At 39.9% G+C, this 18,054-nt stretch overlaps 1 protein-coding gene across 1 annotated transcript in view; it reads right to left on the bottom strand.

The window, feature by feature from the left end:
• LOC139721697 (OTU domain-containing protein 7B-like) overlaps positions 1-18,054 on the bottom strand; it is a 31,701-nt gene that overhangs the window by 2,849 nt on the left and 10,798 nt on the right. Inside the window, exons 2-7 of the mRNA XM_071633028.1 lie at positions 17,186-17,437; positions 16,463-16,687; positions 6,209-6,307; positions 5,238-5,374; positions 3,268-3,389; positions 68-396 (exon numbers count right to left, since the gene is read on the bottom strand). Coding sequence (XP_071489129.1) covers positions 68-396; positions 3,268-3,389; positions 5,238-5,374; positions 6,209-6,307; positions 16,463-16,687; positions 17,186-17,437 — 1,164 coding nt within the window. The remainder of the gene's footprint in view (positions 1-67; positions 397-3,267; positions 3,390-5,237; positions 5,375-6,208; positions 6,308-16,462; positions 16,688-17,185; positions 17,438-18,054) is intronic.

Genomic DNA, 18,054 nt, shown 5'->3' with positions numbered 1-18,054 from the left:
CTATAAATAACATCCACAAATATAGCCTTTCTTTGAGGGAGGAAGAAGAGGGGAGCTGTTAGCTGACCTGGAGGTTTCCTCTTTAGTTCTGGTTCCCTGTGACTGTCGACCTCCATGGGGACCAGAGCGGAGAAGTGAGAGGCGTCGTAGGTCAGCACCAGGGGTGACCGATGGCATTCTATTGGTTGGAACTCCACTGGGAGGTAGATGCCACCGAAGGGGATAGGGGCCAGGGGCTGGCCGTCGGAATCCCTCAGCACGGTGTCGGCCACCACGATGATGGGTCGCCGCAGAATATGGCAGAGGACGAAGACATGGAACTCCTCCAGGCTCTCGTACATGACCTCCTCGTCATCATTGATGTAAGGTTGGTCTTCAGCTAGCGATGGTAAGTGCCTGGTTAAAAAAAACAAGAGACCCGCGGGTCTAGCGCTCACCTGAGTATCGCAAGTTCACCTTTCACGCAGTCACTAATCTAAATTATTCACAGCTCTACCAAAATTTGACGAGGCATTCTCAAGTGGAAGATGAAAATGTACAATAAGGGCCCAATTTTTTCAAGATTCCTTAATTTGGGGGAATTGGGGCCCCCTGGGGCCCTCTGGGTGGGGCATGGTGCCCAGTTTGATAAACTGAGATCCTGACCACCTAGGGATGCTACCTGCCAAGTTTGACAAAAATCCATCATGAGGTTTTCAGGAAGAAGATGAAAATGTACAATTCAGGCCCCCATTTGGACCCTTCCAACCACCCCCCCCCCCTACCCCTAAGAGGGGCACCCCTGGATCTCCTATGAACAAACTTGAAACTACAGTCATTAATGTACTCACTCATAGTATTATCTCAGCTCTATAACTTCTGATTCTAGAGAAGATTTTTAAAGATTCCTTCATTTGGGGGGTTTGGGCCCCCTGGGGGCCCCCTGGGCGGGGCATGGTGCCCATTTTAACAAATTGAGATCCTAACCCCCTAGGGATGCTACCTGCCAAGTTTGGTGAAAATGGGTCATGGGGTTCTCAAGAAGAAGATAAAAATGTACAATTTAGGCCCCATTAGGACCCCTCCTCACCCCCCCCCCCCCCCCCCCCCCTGGGTCCCAAGGGGGGCACCCCTGATTCTGCCATGAACAAACTTGAAACTACAGTCATCAATGTGCTAACTCATAGTATTAACCTAGCATTATCACTTCTGGTTCTAGAGAAGAAGATTTTTGCGGATTCCTTAATTTTGGGGGGTTTGGGCCCCCTGGGGGCCCCCTGGGTGGGTCATGGTGCCCATTTTAACAAATGGAGTTCCTAACCCCCTAGGGATGCTACCTGCCAAGTTTGGTGAAAATGGGTCATGGAGTTCTCAAGAAGAAGATGAAAATGTACAATTTAGGCCCCATTAGAACCCTTCCCCACCCCCCTCCCCTGGGTCCCAAGGGGGGCACCCCTGATTCTGCCATGAACAAACTTGAAACTACAGTCATCAATGTACTAACTCATAGTATTAACTTAGCTCTATCACTTCTGGTTCTAGAGAAGAAGATTTTTACAGATTCCTTAATTTTGGGGGCTTTGGGCCCCCCTGGGGGCCCCCTGGGTGGGGCATGGTGCCCATTTTAACAAATTGAGTTCCTAACCCCCTAGGGATGCTACCTGCCAAGTTTGATGAAAATCGGTCATGGGGTTTTCAAGAAGAAGATGAAAATGTAAAAAGTTTACGCACGACGCACGACGGACGACGGACGACGGACGACGGACGACGGACGACGGACGACGGACGACGGACGACGCACGACGCACGACGCACGACGGACGCCGGACGAAGGGCGATCGCAATAGCTCACTTGAGCCTTCGGCTCAGGTGAGCTAAAAAAGCAAAAACATACAATATTTACAAGCAAAGTCTAGTATAATCCATGCACATTTGTTTGTTTTTTGTTCATTTGTTTGTTTGCTTGATTTTCCATCTGAGAAGATGGCTGGATGACCCAATATTCAGCTGCATTAGCTGGTCTTCCATGGGATCCAGTTGGATGTGAAGTGGGACCACTTCATCGGGTTATGAACCCTGCTCTTTGCGATGAATGCATGAAGTGGGATCTTTTGCGTGCACGAGTTGGGACCATTTTGCGGGACCTCAATTTTATGTCTACTCGCGGTGCAGAGTGCTTTGCCTCTTACTGGATGGGATGGTATGATTACACACAACATGGCTCAGTTAGACTCGGGAATTGAACCCCAGTCCTTTGGATCTGGAGGCAGATCACACTACAAACTTAGCCAAATGACCCCCAAATGCACTTATACACATGCACTTACACGAAACCGAACTATTTTGTGAAAAATGGATCTAATAAAAGATTATCCAAAAATTTCACACTTAAATATTTCCAGTTAACACGTTGCAACTTGTAAAAAACAAATAAAAGAAAAACAAACACATGCTTCTGATGCCCTGCAAGGGGTAGGAGCATAGAAAAATCCATTTTCCACTTTCAATGCAAAGAGTAGAAAGAAAATTATCATACACAAACCGAGTGTATATGAGAAGGTGAAGGGAAGTGAAAGTAGAATCAATGAGGGCATTAGTAAGAATTACCCAGACACAATACCTTTTGAACAGTTTAACATGCCCAAGGTGATAGCCCAAGGTGTTTGGACTGTTTTGAAGGTACCGAGTGTGGGTAATTATACTACCCTGAACAAAATGATGTGCATTATTTGATTTAGAAAATAATGAAGTAGATCCTCATCATTTCATAAATCACCCTCATCGCAAGTAAAATGAAACGACCTGTCTTGTCATCATTGTGACATTGTGTTAATGGCAGGTCATTATACTTCACTAATGACCGGACATGAGCAAAATTATGTGTTAGGCAAAATAAATGCCTGGTCATGTGTATGCTCTCAACCAATCACTCGATAGTATTTGCTTTGTCATTTTGTAATGGGAATCAGAAAGTCATCAAATTCTCAAAATGAGAGTCTATTTATAGAGACATCCACCAACAGCTCACATGGATACTGTAAAACAAGGAATGTTCGAATGCATTTTAATTTTGCAAATTTCATGAGAGCCAAGATTCGCAAAATTAAAACGCATGTGAAAGTTCTTGTTTACACTACATGCATTGAACGTTAGAGGCAACACGCGAAAATTTCATGCCACGAAAAGGGCCCCTGGCTCCAATTCGTGAAATTTCATGCTGCGAAAATATTGTGTTTTACAATAGTTCCTTGCTGCGGGTCAAAAATCAAGCAGCTATCTATCACTCACCCTCCTCCGGCAGGCTTGCCACCATTGATCCTGTACCTGAGGTTGCGGGGGACTGTGGATGCTAGCTTGAGAAGGGCCTTCCACTCTGCCTCCCACTCCTCCTCTGAGTACACAAGACCAGACTGATGATGATATCATAGACAAAACAAAAACAAAAACAAAAAAACCCCTGAATCAACCAACAATTGTTAACTCGGTAGACTGAGAGAGACACCACTCATGTTAACATGAAGTAATCATTCTTTAGCCTAAGGGCCAAAAATATCACCAAGGTGCTCGCAAATGTGACACACCCATTAAAACATCTAGTCTATATTATTCACAATTTTGCCACCATTATAATCATATTGCGTGGGGAAAACAAGTTGGGGCGGGCTGGGGGAGGAACAAATTACAAAAAGAAAATCACAGAAAAACAAATGTACAACTGTACTCTGTAATTACCATGAGTGTTGTGAGTACAGCAAACCTTACAGGGAGCAAGTGGCTTCCCATCATCACATTTACAGAATTTGCTTAACACCACACTTGATACAGGAAGTGTACTACATGTACTTCTATGAGTAATTACAGTATTTTAATGGCAATGGATTTCAGCAACCAACATTTTTTTTTTTTTTCTGCACAGGACTGAAAGATTTTCAAGCACAGCAAGAAATAGCTCATGGTCTTTCCATCTCTGCCAAGTTTGGAAACACTAGAATCATAACAGCTGTGAACAGTCATGTCATTTCTAAGCACTGTCAATAGGATGTTTTTTGTTTTCTAAACAAAAAACAACAACAACAAAACAATGAGAGTTTGATGACGCTTGTTAACAGCATCTGAGCAGCCCCAGACATCTTTCCATCATGTGTTCCATCACAGAGGTTGATTCGGGGCTATGACATGTATGGCAACGGAAGGAAAAATGAGCATGTGTTTTTTAGAGGGCTTGTACTGGGTTGACTTTGCACTTCACACATGTGCCACAGCATGTCAAGAAAATTCTGCTCTGCACCAGTTGCTGAAACGTAGCTACAAAGTTGTAGCTTCCAAGAGAGGAACTGAAAGGGACTCATTCTTTGTCATCTGCTACTATATATGTTAATATTTCTGCACGATTATTGTTTTTTATTCATTTATTTATTTATTTATTTTGCGGCGAGTGGCTCAAAAAAATATTCAGAGGTTTTTTTTTAAATTTGTGCTGTACAACTGCTTTATACTCACATACTTTTATCCATTCACAGAAAAGTTGCGCTGCTGCCTGATCCATTTGAATGTGCGGCCTGCACACAAATTACGAGTACTGTACACACACATGAATTCTACTAGGGCAAATGCACACATACGCACACATACACACACACATTCGTACAAGGGAGGCATCACTGACAAGTTGAAGCTCACGACTCACCCAATTCAAAACATGCAGATATTTTTGCGGGTTCCAGAATTCGCACTAGCCGTAAGTAGGGCAAAATATGCGAAAATGAATGTACCGCAAAAACTACAAACTACAGTACGTTGACCAACAGATGAACAGGGATCAATGTCCATCGGTATACAAATGATGCACAGGACAGAGTGGATCTGTGAGAATTGGATGCACAAGTTTAACTTTGGAACTGTTTACACCAACAAGCGCAGCAAGCTGAAAGTGGGCTTCAGACTGTTTCCAAAGTTAAACGAGAGCATCCGATTCTCACTGATCCATGAAATAGGCCTGTGTATCATTTGTTTTATAAAATGGGAACATAAATTCATGAAATTCAACTTTTTTCTCCACTATGCATCCAATACACCTTCAGTACAACACTATACAAGGCTTCAGCCATGCCTTCAGATTTTATCGGACACACGGCTCAGCGTGGATCAGTAAAAATCAATGCATGATGATTGACCAATCAGATTGCAGAGATTCTAAAGCCCACTTTATAATACAGAGTAACTTCACTGGTTTTTGATCAGGGAATTGAGCATCTCACCTCCTTGTTTGCCAGGGTCTGCTGCCACCTCCACCTCCGCTTCAGCCTCTGCATGTAGGCGGTGTGCTGGTGGTCTGTGAGGTCCTTGTACAGGGCCTTGCGCAGCGTCAGCTGCCGGTCATGGAAGCCCCACATCCCTGCCAGGAGAATGCACCAAGGATTCTTTGATTTACACTGAACTGCTCCGTGGCAGATGACGGTCACATAAAAATGCAGCAATTATCATGTGTCTTTGTTGTTGTTTTTTTCACAGAAATTGTACAAGTACGAGGCTAAAATTTCAAGATGAGTTTTGATAAATCATCATGAAGATGACATTTATAACCATTTCATCGCAGAGGAACATCATCAATGTTGCATTTAGTTTATACTTGAAACATTTTACTTCAAGAAAGAGATATTAGCAAGACATAATTGCTGAACAATATAACCACCTTTACATCGCAAGCATGCTTAGTTATTATGCCTGTCTACATGAGACTTGACTGCTTACAAAACACAATGAGCCAACGAAGATCATTTTCCTTTCTACCTTGGTGAAATTCTGTGGGGGAAAGAAGTTCAAATAAGAAAGTGTACTTGGCAAACACAAGGGGCATCACATGTTACACATTTAGTGGATTCTACAGATTTACAGAATACAGAAGCATCATAGTCACTTTTAGCAGCGGTGTCATAGTAATCCGCTCATTAAATTTACTTTGGAAAGTGATATCTTTGCACGGCACAAACAGCGAAGATCAAATTCACAGAAATCACACACTGACAAGCAGAGAGATAGACTTTTAAATACTGGATATTGTTACCTTGGTGGTTGGTTTTCCTGTTTCTACATGGATGGAACCAGGATAATGGCTTAATAGTGAGAGATAACATGACATCTATTTTCAAGTGAGGCCAACTTTCTATAGGAGTGGGAGGAATCCTTGAAAAAATGATGAGAATTGATGCCGTCCATCTGGTTTACTAACCCAAGGAAGATGCGTGGAGGAGGCAGTTACCATCACCACTGGTTGTCATTGGCCACAGCTTGGGACACGCCCCCGTCTTTGCCCACCAGTTTAGGTGGCCTGTGGGGGCAACAAAGAGTATCAAGTTGTTAAACAATACCATACTGCAATCAGCTGCACAACTTGTGCAAAAATCTTAGATAGTATGCTTTGATACCAACTGGGAAGTATTTTTCACAACTATGCATCAAATGATAACAAGCTTGCTTTGTAATGACAGTCAGGGAAAAGTCTGATGACAAACAGGGACCTTGTTATATGCTGATTTATAAAATCTACCCACTGATGGCAACAACATAAACATGTTATTCAAGAACAGGATGGAGTTTATACAAATATCCAATGACCACTAGCTCACTGCTTCTGCATGTTTTCGAAGCGATTTGCAGCTGCAGCCGCAAAGGCTTCATGAGTAACTATAAGGCCCACACGCGAAACGGTATGGTCATTTCAACTTGAAAATTTCATGAAGTTTTAAGTGGAAATTGAATGAGAGCCTTAACTCTTTCAGTACCCCTCGGTGCTTGTTTGCATATACTAAGTACAATCCCAGTGGCATTTTTAAGATGACATTTATACATGTAGCTAGTTACGTCTTACTCTACATAAGATCATGACTGACATGTTCTGTTGATGTCTCCTAAAAGGAACCCATACAAAGAATGATATGCAAAGTTAATAATGGAACATCAATGGTATCAGTGAAGTTACCTAAAACCTTAGACTTCTTCAAAACTTACGTATAAAGCTTACTTCAAGAACTATAGGAAAGATAAACCCACATAACATTTTTCATTTATTTGCTTATACGAGCACTCTAAAAAATATATATATTTTAGATTGACGGAATTAAGGAGAAAAAAAAATGCAGATTCAAGCACGAAATTCATGAGAAATATTTGCAATGTCAGTGAATCTTTAACAAATACATATGTATTTGTGCACTCATCGCGCAAATGGGAAGTGAACTGAGGAAAGGAAATTTAAAAACATGAAGTTGGGTACAAGAAATCATTGACGAAATACATGACGTTTGGGAAAATTGAATAATTCCTAGGATGTACCTCCCAGATGTACTTTACGAATCTAATATAATGAAACTGCAATGTCTGTTTCTTTTGAAGATATACTTAACTCCTGCAAATCAAATCTGAATCAATCAGCACTTTTGCAAAGTGCTTTGGCTGGCATGATGTATTAAACATCCACAATAATGTACCAGGTCCTGTAAAAATATTCCACTTCCAATATTTTTTTTCTCTTTCTCTGCAAAACACCTTATGCTAAAATATCAAGCATTATGCACTGCATACACGAACTGCCAAAGAGGAATAACCCTACAGACCAGTAGTGCGTGTTTATCATAATTTTGGTAAACACAACCTAAATAGATCACATATTAAAAGATCAGTCCAACCACTCGGAGATGCTTCTTCTATATCAAGCATATTCTCTCAGGTGTACCAAACCGTGACAAGAACAGTTGGAAAAAAAAAAAAGAGAGAGAGAGACCATAATGCCACAATCTCTGTATGGACTACTAAAAGTTATCAAGGAATGATATACCAACAGGAATTTTGTAAATGCACTAAGCAAATGCCACAGAGTATCCAAATTTTAATGATACATGTAAATTTAACAGTACATACAAAGAAGATGTGATAATACGATGCTGGAAATTTTCTAACACAGCTTTCCATGAGCCCATAAAAACAGTCAATTTGGTCATGTGACGTTGCCATCATTTCTGTAATATACTCCTTGTTTTATTTTGGGTGTGACATATTCAAGTTTTACATCTTTTCCAAACAAGCGAAAAAAAAAAAAATCAAACTGTCATATGAAGTAAGAGGTGCACTGAGGATCCATTCAATGTCACATTGGATAACTTTATACTTTAAGACAGACTAGAAATGCCTGTCTTTAATGCTGGTCCAATTTCCCTCAACTAATACTGATCTGGTGCTTTGTTCTCTCTCATTTCACAGATAACAAATTTAGCTTCGAGATGAATTTCCCTAAAGAGAGAATTCAACAACTAAAATATAGCACCTTCATTTGTACATGATGTCATACCCATCAAAAAGAGGCACATTGTACATGTATGAGCATTCCCCCTTGTCTCAATGTTGGATCACTCTAACTACATTGTAGATGCAACACGTATTGTAACAAAATTTGTAATCACAAAAAATCATATGCTGTTTAAAAAGACAGAGAAATACTACAAAACCTGATAAAGAACCCTAAAATCTGAGTCTTTTCTCTGGACAGGAAGATCAAAACGACGTCAAAGAATTCTACTGCATGCTTTCTATGGAGCGCACAAAGTATTGGCATTCTAGAGTGTCAAAATGAAATGCACGACAAAGTGGGACTTAATACTCGATATTTTGTGTACCGTGGGACCCTATGAACTGTATGCATCATTATGGATGCATTCAGCTTGCAGTTTGTGGCATATTTAGGGCACATATTGAAATGGCAACAAAGGTTTTCTTGATTCCCCTCATGTTCTGCTTTACAGGTTGCTTATCAGTGCAGTCTGCGGCACTCCGTCAAAGTGAAAAGAACATGACTTAATGCAGACATTTCATATACTGGTCAATGTAGATCCTATCACGCCATGAAATTCAACAACACAATTACACATAAATCTGCCTTTTCCAGGTGAAGTTTCACACCTGTAGGAAATAACCATGAATTGACTTTACACAGCACTTGAAATAAACAAGTAGCATTACAATAAATCAATTCAAATGTCAAAGATGCCCAGAAGAACACATTTAAAACCTACATATCTCATAATACATCATACATCTATACACAAAAAGATTAATAATATTCATATAAATCCCTAAGACCCAACATATCGCTTTCTTCCAAAGCCTAAGATACCAATTAAAAAAAAAAATGCATACGATCTATGTAATCCAATGAAATCATACTTGATCTTGCATTTGGTTGATAGAAAACCGATACTTCTTGCATTACACGTAATACACGTAAATCATGCACACATGTTTGTAAATGGAGATGAGTGTAATAATGGCCCTAAAGAGTGCAATATGATTCCTACAATTTTTTTTTGTATGTTAAAGCATTATATGGAGAAGGTAAACAGCTGTAGAAAGTAGTTACTAGAATTTAAAGTTAGATAAAATTATTAATTTCAACAAATTCAAATAAATGAAAGATTCCACTTGTGGCAACAGTTTGTGCACTTGTAACCAGAGCTCGCACATGTAGCAAACTTGTACACATGCATTTGTGCAACAGACAAGGCCAAATACAGTGTATCAATGCATGGCCTCTTTACTTTAGCAGCTTTTGGAAAATTAATACATTATTGTGCTACATTGAATATGCTCTGATATTGCATATCTTATGCAAATCAAGCGGACATAAATCGGCACATACACATATTTTTAAAGCGCCACTATTAAAATGACTTACATAGATAATAATTGTAGATATTGTAATCGGTCATATATATGCAAAACTATACATGTGCAGGTGTATCATCATCCAGTTTTTTTTTTTTCAAATTGTCTCTGCCCAAATGATTTGAATAACTAAGCCATCATCACTACAGATATGTAGCTACTGTATGCATTTATACATGATATCAGTAGCGATTTGAGGCGGTTGCTTAATACAGGGTTAAATGTTGCGTGATAGCCCATCTCTTTCTCATGGGAGTAATTTCTTCTCTACAAAGACAGGAAATAAACTGTCGACAACACCTCATATGAAACACTACTGGCAAATTGACTAAATTTGGTGTGTGGGGCATGTTGGAGATTATTTCATTAGACTGCCCTTGGGCTAGTGCCAAGTTGGTTTGTGCAAGTTATAGAACATGATCTCTCCTCCCCTTCTAATATCGTTAACTGTCGCAAATGCAGGTTACAGCGATGAACCCACGCAAATGATTGCTGTAGGCTGATGGCAGTATGCTTTTGAGTGATTATCACAATTTCAAATCTCGTTGAACAACTCTTAACGTCATTTCTGTCAACCCAAAAGCAAGTCACAGAGAGAAAAAAAAAATGCCCACATTCAGAACAGCTGTCATACGTCACTACACTCCCGTTGACCCCATTTTAATACAAAAATGCAATGAGAAATGGAAGCAGAGGGAGTTATCAAAGCACACGGAGCTATTCAGTGATATTTGTTATGGTCACTGAGCGCACAAAATACAAAGTCCCACTCAATACACTTATTGGGAGAAAGAGTGCAAATCCAATGGAAATATACAGCGATCACGGATTGAAATTTTGTTTCAATGACCACGGATCAAAATTCTGTTTAAATGACCCCGGATCGAAATTCTGTTGAAATGCAGGAGCTCTTTTTAGTACATGATATGTAACTTACATATTCTATATGATAAACATAAACGATGTATCAGCTAACAGGCCAGGAACAATAGCTATGGGGGCTAACGGTTCCTGTGATTTGCATATTCCCAATAGAGCTTCCCGCAACCAAATTAAAGACATTTCCCATTAATTTGACCCTCCTGACTGTGGATATTGTAATACACACCCAAACCTTAAACCACATGGAAAGAAGGCAAGGCCGCACAGTCCAACTTGACTGAGCAACAGGTGGTTTTTTCATACATTCAAATGAAGCCAGGTCAATGACCTTGTGAACCTAGCAGGCTTGCATGAGACAAGCTTTTTGATCTCAGTACCAGCCAAGGAATGGGATCAGTAAAGGTGTATCGGTATATGTGACCCTGCACCACAAAACCAACAAAAAAATCACTAGACATGGATTTTTAGTTCAGGATAGATTCTGAAAGAGCAGACTTTTAAGCTTTAAAATGATCCATAACTCAATTCCAATGGACATTCCTAACCCATCTAAATGTTGAAACTAGAAATGTCGCTATGGCGACTGGTATGCCTCCGCCACAATGCATGATTCTCCTAATAGCTCTATAGTACATGTGGACAATGCGTGATCACATTTTCACGAAATTGACAAAATATTAAAATAACACATTTGTCACAAATGTGTTGAATGATCATCTTCCTTGACCTAGGTTTAATTGGATGAATGAGAGAGCATGTATTTGGGGATTTTAGGACTTTTACTTGACTTTGACCCCTTCATAAGTTTATGCATTGAGTAATTTTCAAGGTACGGAGAAAAAAAAGTGCAATTTCTGTATTGAATAGTAAATTGTTACCATTTTCATCTGGTCTTTGACCCTTGACCTTTGACCCTAACATTCATAAGAGAATCACTATCGGGCAGAACATGCATAAATATGTACTAAGTTTCCAAGATAACTTGAGCCACTTCCGAGATATGGAGGAAGAAGTTAAGTTCAGCACTTTCACTTGATCTTTGACCTTTTGACCTTTGAGCTTTTTGGCAAAAAACAAACAAACAAACAAACTTCCAAGAGAATCTCTATTGGGTTAAACATGCATACACCAAGTTTAAAAAGAAATAATCCTGCTGGCATTGCGTAAATATGAGGGATATAGTAAAATTTTAAAGTGTTACCCTTGACCTTTAACCCTGACCTTTGACCCTATGAACCCAAAATTCCCTAGATAAACACTGCTGGTCAGTACATGCATATATACTACGTTCCATAAAGATACCTAGAACCATTTCCAAGATAATGGAGATAAAAGTAAAATTTTAACATTTTTACTTGACCTTTTGACCTTTGACCTCATGACCCCAAACTTTCACCAGAGAATCTTAATTGGGTAAATACATGTGTACACTAAGTTTCAAGAAAATATCTTCAGGCATTGCATAGATATGGGGGAAATAGTGAAATTTTGAGCATTTGACCATGACCTTTTGACCTTTGACCTTGAGCATGTTCACCCAAAAGTTGATAGGCACAACATCACCCCCTAATACACATACATGCCAAGTTCAGGAGGATACCTCTAAAGGTTTTTTAGTTACGCTGTCAACAAAATTCATTACGGACGGACGGAAGGACGGACAACCCAAAAACATAATGCCTCCGGCACCACTTCATGGCGGAGGCATAAAGAAAACACATACTCTAGAAAAGTGTTTACTGAGAAAAGAGGCTCTAAAGTAGGCTAAAGGGTCTAGTCAAGTGCTTAATCTTACTAAGCCATGCTAGCTGTGCAATGAATGGGACAAGAAAAGAAAAAAACAGGATGTGAAACTCCTCAGCATAAACAATCGAGGTATAATCAGATTAAGCAAGAATTGATCATGCTCTATTAACACATCCTAATCATGAATACTACCAACTTTCAAAGCAACAGCATCATCCTTTCAAAAGTTATTGGAGTTGAAATAGAAGAGTGTGTAAAGGGTTTTAAAGAAATTGAAAGGGGATTCTATGACACACCTAATCATAATATTCTAAATAAAAAAAAAGTTCTAGAAAAACTGTTAAAAACACAATTTCCCATTTGTTTTATGATCCCAAACTTTACCATAATGTAGATGAAATTTTGCTCTTTCAGAAAATATGAAAAAAAAATCAAGATTAGATAGGTTGATCCATCTCACCTATTTTGAGTCCTGACACAAAATCAGTGTGTGCGACTTTTTGTTGGTTTTGTGATGCACGGTCACATATGGTATGCATGCTTTCTATGAGAAAGAAGAGAGGAATACTCTTAATGGTGGTAGAAGTACCTGTCTACAACCATCCAAGTCTACATCAAACTTTTTCCACGTCAGATGCGTGTTGTTATGATGGCATACGTTACATATAATAGCAGGTAAAATAAACCTTGTATTTGACTATCATATGAGGATCTCCTGTAAGGTGTGCATGCAAGGTGTGTATACTGAAAAACTGTACCACAAAATGACACTTTTTGAAAAATCCGATAAAAGACAATCTTAATTGAAATACATGATTTTATACTAAATACAACTGTGAATATCATTTTGTAATTACCTCCGCCAAGGGAGAAGGTTATGTTTTCGTTACCGTTGGTTTGTTCGTTAGTTAGTTAGTTTGTCCGTGTGCAAAATAACTCACAAAGTAGTCAACGGATTGGGATGAAACTTGCAGGTAAGGTTAAGAATGACACAAGTAACAAACTATTAACTTTTGGTAGTGATCCGAGAATTTTGGGGGAATTGATGAAGGATTTTTGATATTTTGGCAGGTACACTAGGGTCAATCAACTTGGGAGTTCAGGCTGCGCATATTTGAGGTTTGCATGCGCGCACTAAAGTGCGTGCTCTAGTTTCTGCCAGGGCGAGGCGTGCCGTGCAGCTGAGGGTTTATGACGTAACAAAGGCTTCTATATTGGGAATTCGGGCGACTTTCAGCACACAATGCTGTAAGTACGTATGGGTCGAAATCATTGATACAGCATCTCTATGGAAGAACAAGATCAGTGGTGGAAATTAGCTGCATGCTTGGCGGAGGTCTGCACTCTCAGAGTGCTTCTCTAGTTGTATATTCAATAATCTATGTCTACATTCATATTTTAGAGGTCACTACATAATCTGAAGCTTTTAGATCATTATTTTGCTGCTGGTCCCCATGTTATCAATTATGTAAGAGACTTCACACAGTCTGAAACCAATACAGGGGTAGTAGAAATACTAAGTGATCTGCCTGTGACAAAAAAAAAAAAAAAAGGACAAACCAATCAGGTCATGTACCAGTTTGCAGCAAAGTAGTGATACATCATGTTAATTAAATATCATTTGTTCCATTATCAAAATGGAATATGCGATGGGTAGTGAATATGGCACATTAAGAGTATAGTAAAGGAGAAAGAATTGGATCCAAACTAGAAATTATGGACCACTATATAAAATTGTAAAAAAAAAAAGCACTAATATTCCTAAAACAGTTCATTCTGTGGATGACTTGACTTCATAGAAGCATATATCCTGTATTAAAAACCAGGCACTGCTAATTGTAGAAGTCCCTGGTAACCAGCCAGCTCCACAGTGACAAGGTGAAAGGTTTTAGGGTGCAGTTTAAAAGTGGCATTGAAAATGATATGCCTAAAGGCAAATAATGAGCTATGTGGTTAGCATACATTGTGTGCATGGCCAAACTGACATTGAAAAAAAAGTGGAGAAAGATGTAAAGCAGACTGCACGTATATCTGTATCATTCCCACATTCATAAATATGATCTTGAGCCCTTTTTACACTTGTGTTTCTTAACCCCATACTTTCTCTGACCCAGGACTATTGTTAGTCCCGTACCAATTTTTTCAGCTTTTTACACTTGCCAATAAGTCCCGTACTAGCTCTTGTCCGGGGCTAAGGAGAAAATTGACCTTTTTACACTCGTATTTCTTAGTCCGGTACTTTCCAAACCACATGCATATTCATGATTCCGCTGTGCACTGTACATATACACGCACGCACCGGCAGCACTTGATTATCTCGTTTCTGATTGGTCAGTGGGGATTGGACTTTGTTTCCGTCGCTTAGCCCCGGATTATTTTTTCGTTCTGTTTACACTTGTTTGCTTGGCACCGGAATTGCGGTGCTAACCCTGCTATTTTGCAGGGCCAGATAGTACGGGACTATCGGTGGGGCTAGCCCACTTTGGCAAAAACGAGTGTAAACAGAAAGTGGGCTAAGGAAAGTCTGGTACCAACGGTGGGGCTAAGGCCCCCCCCCCCCCCAAGTCCCACCGTTGGTACGGGACTTAGCAAAAATTTGCAAGTGTAAAAAGCCCTTAAAGTTATCTCTTCATTTGTTATGCAGAATTTCTCAACACACACCCCCCCCCCCCCCCATCCTTTCATTTAGACTATTGAAATGGAGGAGCAAGGAGCACAAAGATGCCAAAGAATTTGCTATGCACGATTACTGAGCATGCGGTGACCTGGCATGTCACATTTCTGGCTCGGTACTCCTTTTCTCTGGTTTCTGCTCCACTGGGTGTTTTTTGGGGAAGGGAAGTCATATAAAACTTGGCACGACATCAATTTGAGTCTGGCACGCATTATATATATTTCATCAGATACTTACAATATGACCTCAAAACATAATGAAAGATTCAATTCCAGTGTTTTCAAAATTAATTTTTTGTGGGGACACGGTACAATGAAGAGTTCTAAGAATACAGCGTATATTCTACATTAAATATAAGTTGTTTCTCATTGTGCTGCATTATGCAATATGCTGATAAGGAGGAGTCTATGGTGCACATTGCACGTTCAAATTAACCCTGCAAAATGACTATCGCAGAGTGAAAGTGGATGAGAGAGCGCAGGTCTCTGAAATTATGAGAAGGTCTGACAAGGTAAGGGACATCATCCTGTGTGAGACCATGAATTATGCTGAGGAAGAAGAGGCACAGAATTGGGGTGTACATTCTTGGCATCGAAATCTGCACTTAAAGTTGAATCAGACTGACACAAAAATTCACACTTCTTTTGATAGTCCTGCTCATTTAATGACTGAAATGTTTTTAAATCCTCTCATCTTTTCCTGACAGCAAAGGAGCATGGAGTTCCCTGTCTAAGGATGATACTATATAGTGAATGGTCACAAGAGCGATGGTACAAGATTTCGCATGAGGTGAAAGATGGAGGTGCTCTATTCAACGAGGCGAAGCCGAGTTGAATAGCGCCCCTCATCTTTCACCAAGTCCGAAATCTTGTTCCATAGCACGAGTAAAGACCATACTACACAATTTGTTTTATACAACACCTCGAACCTCAACAGATTTGGTCCACACAGATTCTGGAATTTAGCAAAAAAATGGCAACCATTTTCCGTTAAAGACGAATGAGTAGCCACCAAGAAACCGCTGACAGCCACTTTAAACATATTATCGTGCACTTGTAACAAGAGTATGCGCACTAAGCAAGCATTCCTGCATTCGTGAGTGATGCCCACTGGCTAGCTACCCATGCATCCAGTAAATTTATCATGAATCCAGGAACTACTGGATGCATGGTCTACATCTTTGGCAAGCCATAAGGAAATGCATCAAGTAAATTTGCCATCAGGTTTCAAGGTCACGAAAATGGATTTCTGGCCAGAATTTGTCCTCCATTCTATAAAACGGATGAATCACATGTCTTTGGTGCATCAATCAGTAGGAATAGTGTGCACACAGTAACTATGGCATTTAGTCTAAACCCACTTGGCTTTGCCTCATGGATTCAACATTCCATAGTTAACCTCATGCACATGATTCCTACTGACGCACTCAGACCTGTGCATCATCTGTGTACTGGCTGCTGTCCTTACCCGAATTCTCAAGGTTGACCATCGTGCAGGAGTCAATCAAGTCTTTCTCTACGAAGGCACGGAAGTCGGGTGGAAACACAAAGAGATCTGGCAGGATGAACGTGTACTTGGGCGTGTCCACGAGCTGACAGTCGTGGCGCTCCTCATCTTCAATCACTTTCTGACGACCAATGTCCACTAGCTTGGCGTTGGCCTTGGACAGGCCTCTCGTTAACCTACTGGTACCTGCACCACCAAGTCAGTGAGAAAAATTTGCCTTTAATACGCACAATCACTCACATTCATACCACATATACATGTGTAAATTCCGAATTATTTTGTGATCTAAATATCAATTCTACAGCAAGAGCATATCACATTTTCCTCTTTGGATCTTTACAATTTAGTGATATAAATCTCAAAAGCCATCATGAGGACAACTTTACCTAGAGGAAAAAATTGACATCAAACTATAAACACAACTTTGTGTTGGTACAATGCAATGTTGTGAACTGCTACAAATGATAATAATAATATATGACATAATGATAATTATATGATCTTCATTGTAAAATTTCAAATACATGTACACTCAAAAAAAAAATGTATTGAAAATGTTCTTTACTTTTCGAATGGGGGAGGGGGGTCTAGGACTATCAGCAACAGTGTCTAACAGACTGTTGTTTCAGTTTGTAGTAATTACTTTATAACTGTAACTTTGAAAAGTAACCTAGATGCCCATACCAGGTGACCTTGGAGGCTCTTGGCTGACAGGCTTATGCAGGCCATGTGGAGAGTGACCACCCCCATTTTGAATAATGGGAGATCCCCTCTGTCCATTGGCCCTGGGAGGAGACTTTCCCTGGGCGGGCTTCAACACTGGGCCGTTGCGGGGAGGGCTCTGCCTGGGAGGGGCTTGATTCTGAGTAGACAGTCTCCTCTGCCCCACAAGTTCCTTGAAGTCTCTCAGAGCTGCATCATAATGCCAGTGTTTTCCTGGAAAATGAACACAAAAGGTATTATAAAGGGATGCCTCTACAATCATGTCTGGAGAAATGACACATGCTTCACTTGTTCAAAACAACATCCTGTACATGATGGGCTATACCACGTTTGAGATACATGTACACATGTAATTGCAATCTATACCATACATACACTGTAAGTGTAAGTAAAGCATGACTTTCAAAACAGTAGGGTAGGCTGTTAGGAAGGTATTAGTACACAGACATGACAAGTGTACACATGTAAATGTCCATTATATTTTTATGCTTGCCTGATCCAAGATGTGATTGCTACGTCCTAGGTGCAATATCAAAAACAGAACAAAACATTACTGTTCTTATTTCACCTATCATACCAAATTGTGCTGGTTAGATCTACATGTACATACAAACAGTCTGTCTAAAGACCTTAACACCCAAAACACTTTTGTTTGTGTTCCAAAACCTTGAAGTAAATAAGGTTTTCATTCAAATTAGATCTACAAATGTATCACTAGTTTGACTTTCTGGATGTTTGTCAAACTTTTACTTTACGTATATTTCCATTGATCTGTTGTACAAAGTAGCTATGGATATTCATTCAAATTATTAACTTTCCGTCCAGGGGCA

The sequence above is a fragment of the Diadema antillarum genome, unplaced genomic scaffold, assembly GCF_040938485.1.
Source record: "Diadema antillarum isolate AM-2024a unplaced genomic scaffold, OU_Dant_1.0 scf00000147, whole genome shotgun sequence".
Lineage (NCBI taxonomy): Eukaryota > Metazoa > Echinodermata > Echinoidea > Diadematoida > Diadematidae > Diadema > Diadema antillarum.
The sequence above is the reverse complement of the archived record's forward strand: the minus strand, read 5'-3'. Positions and strand labels throughout refer to the sequence as shown.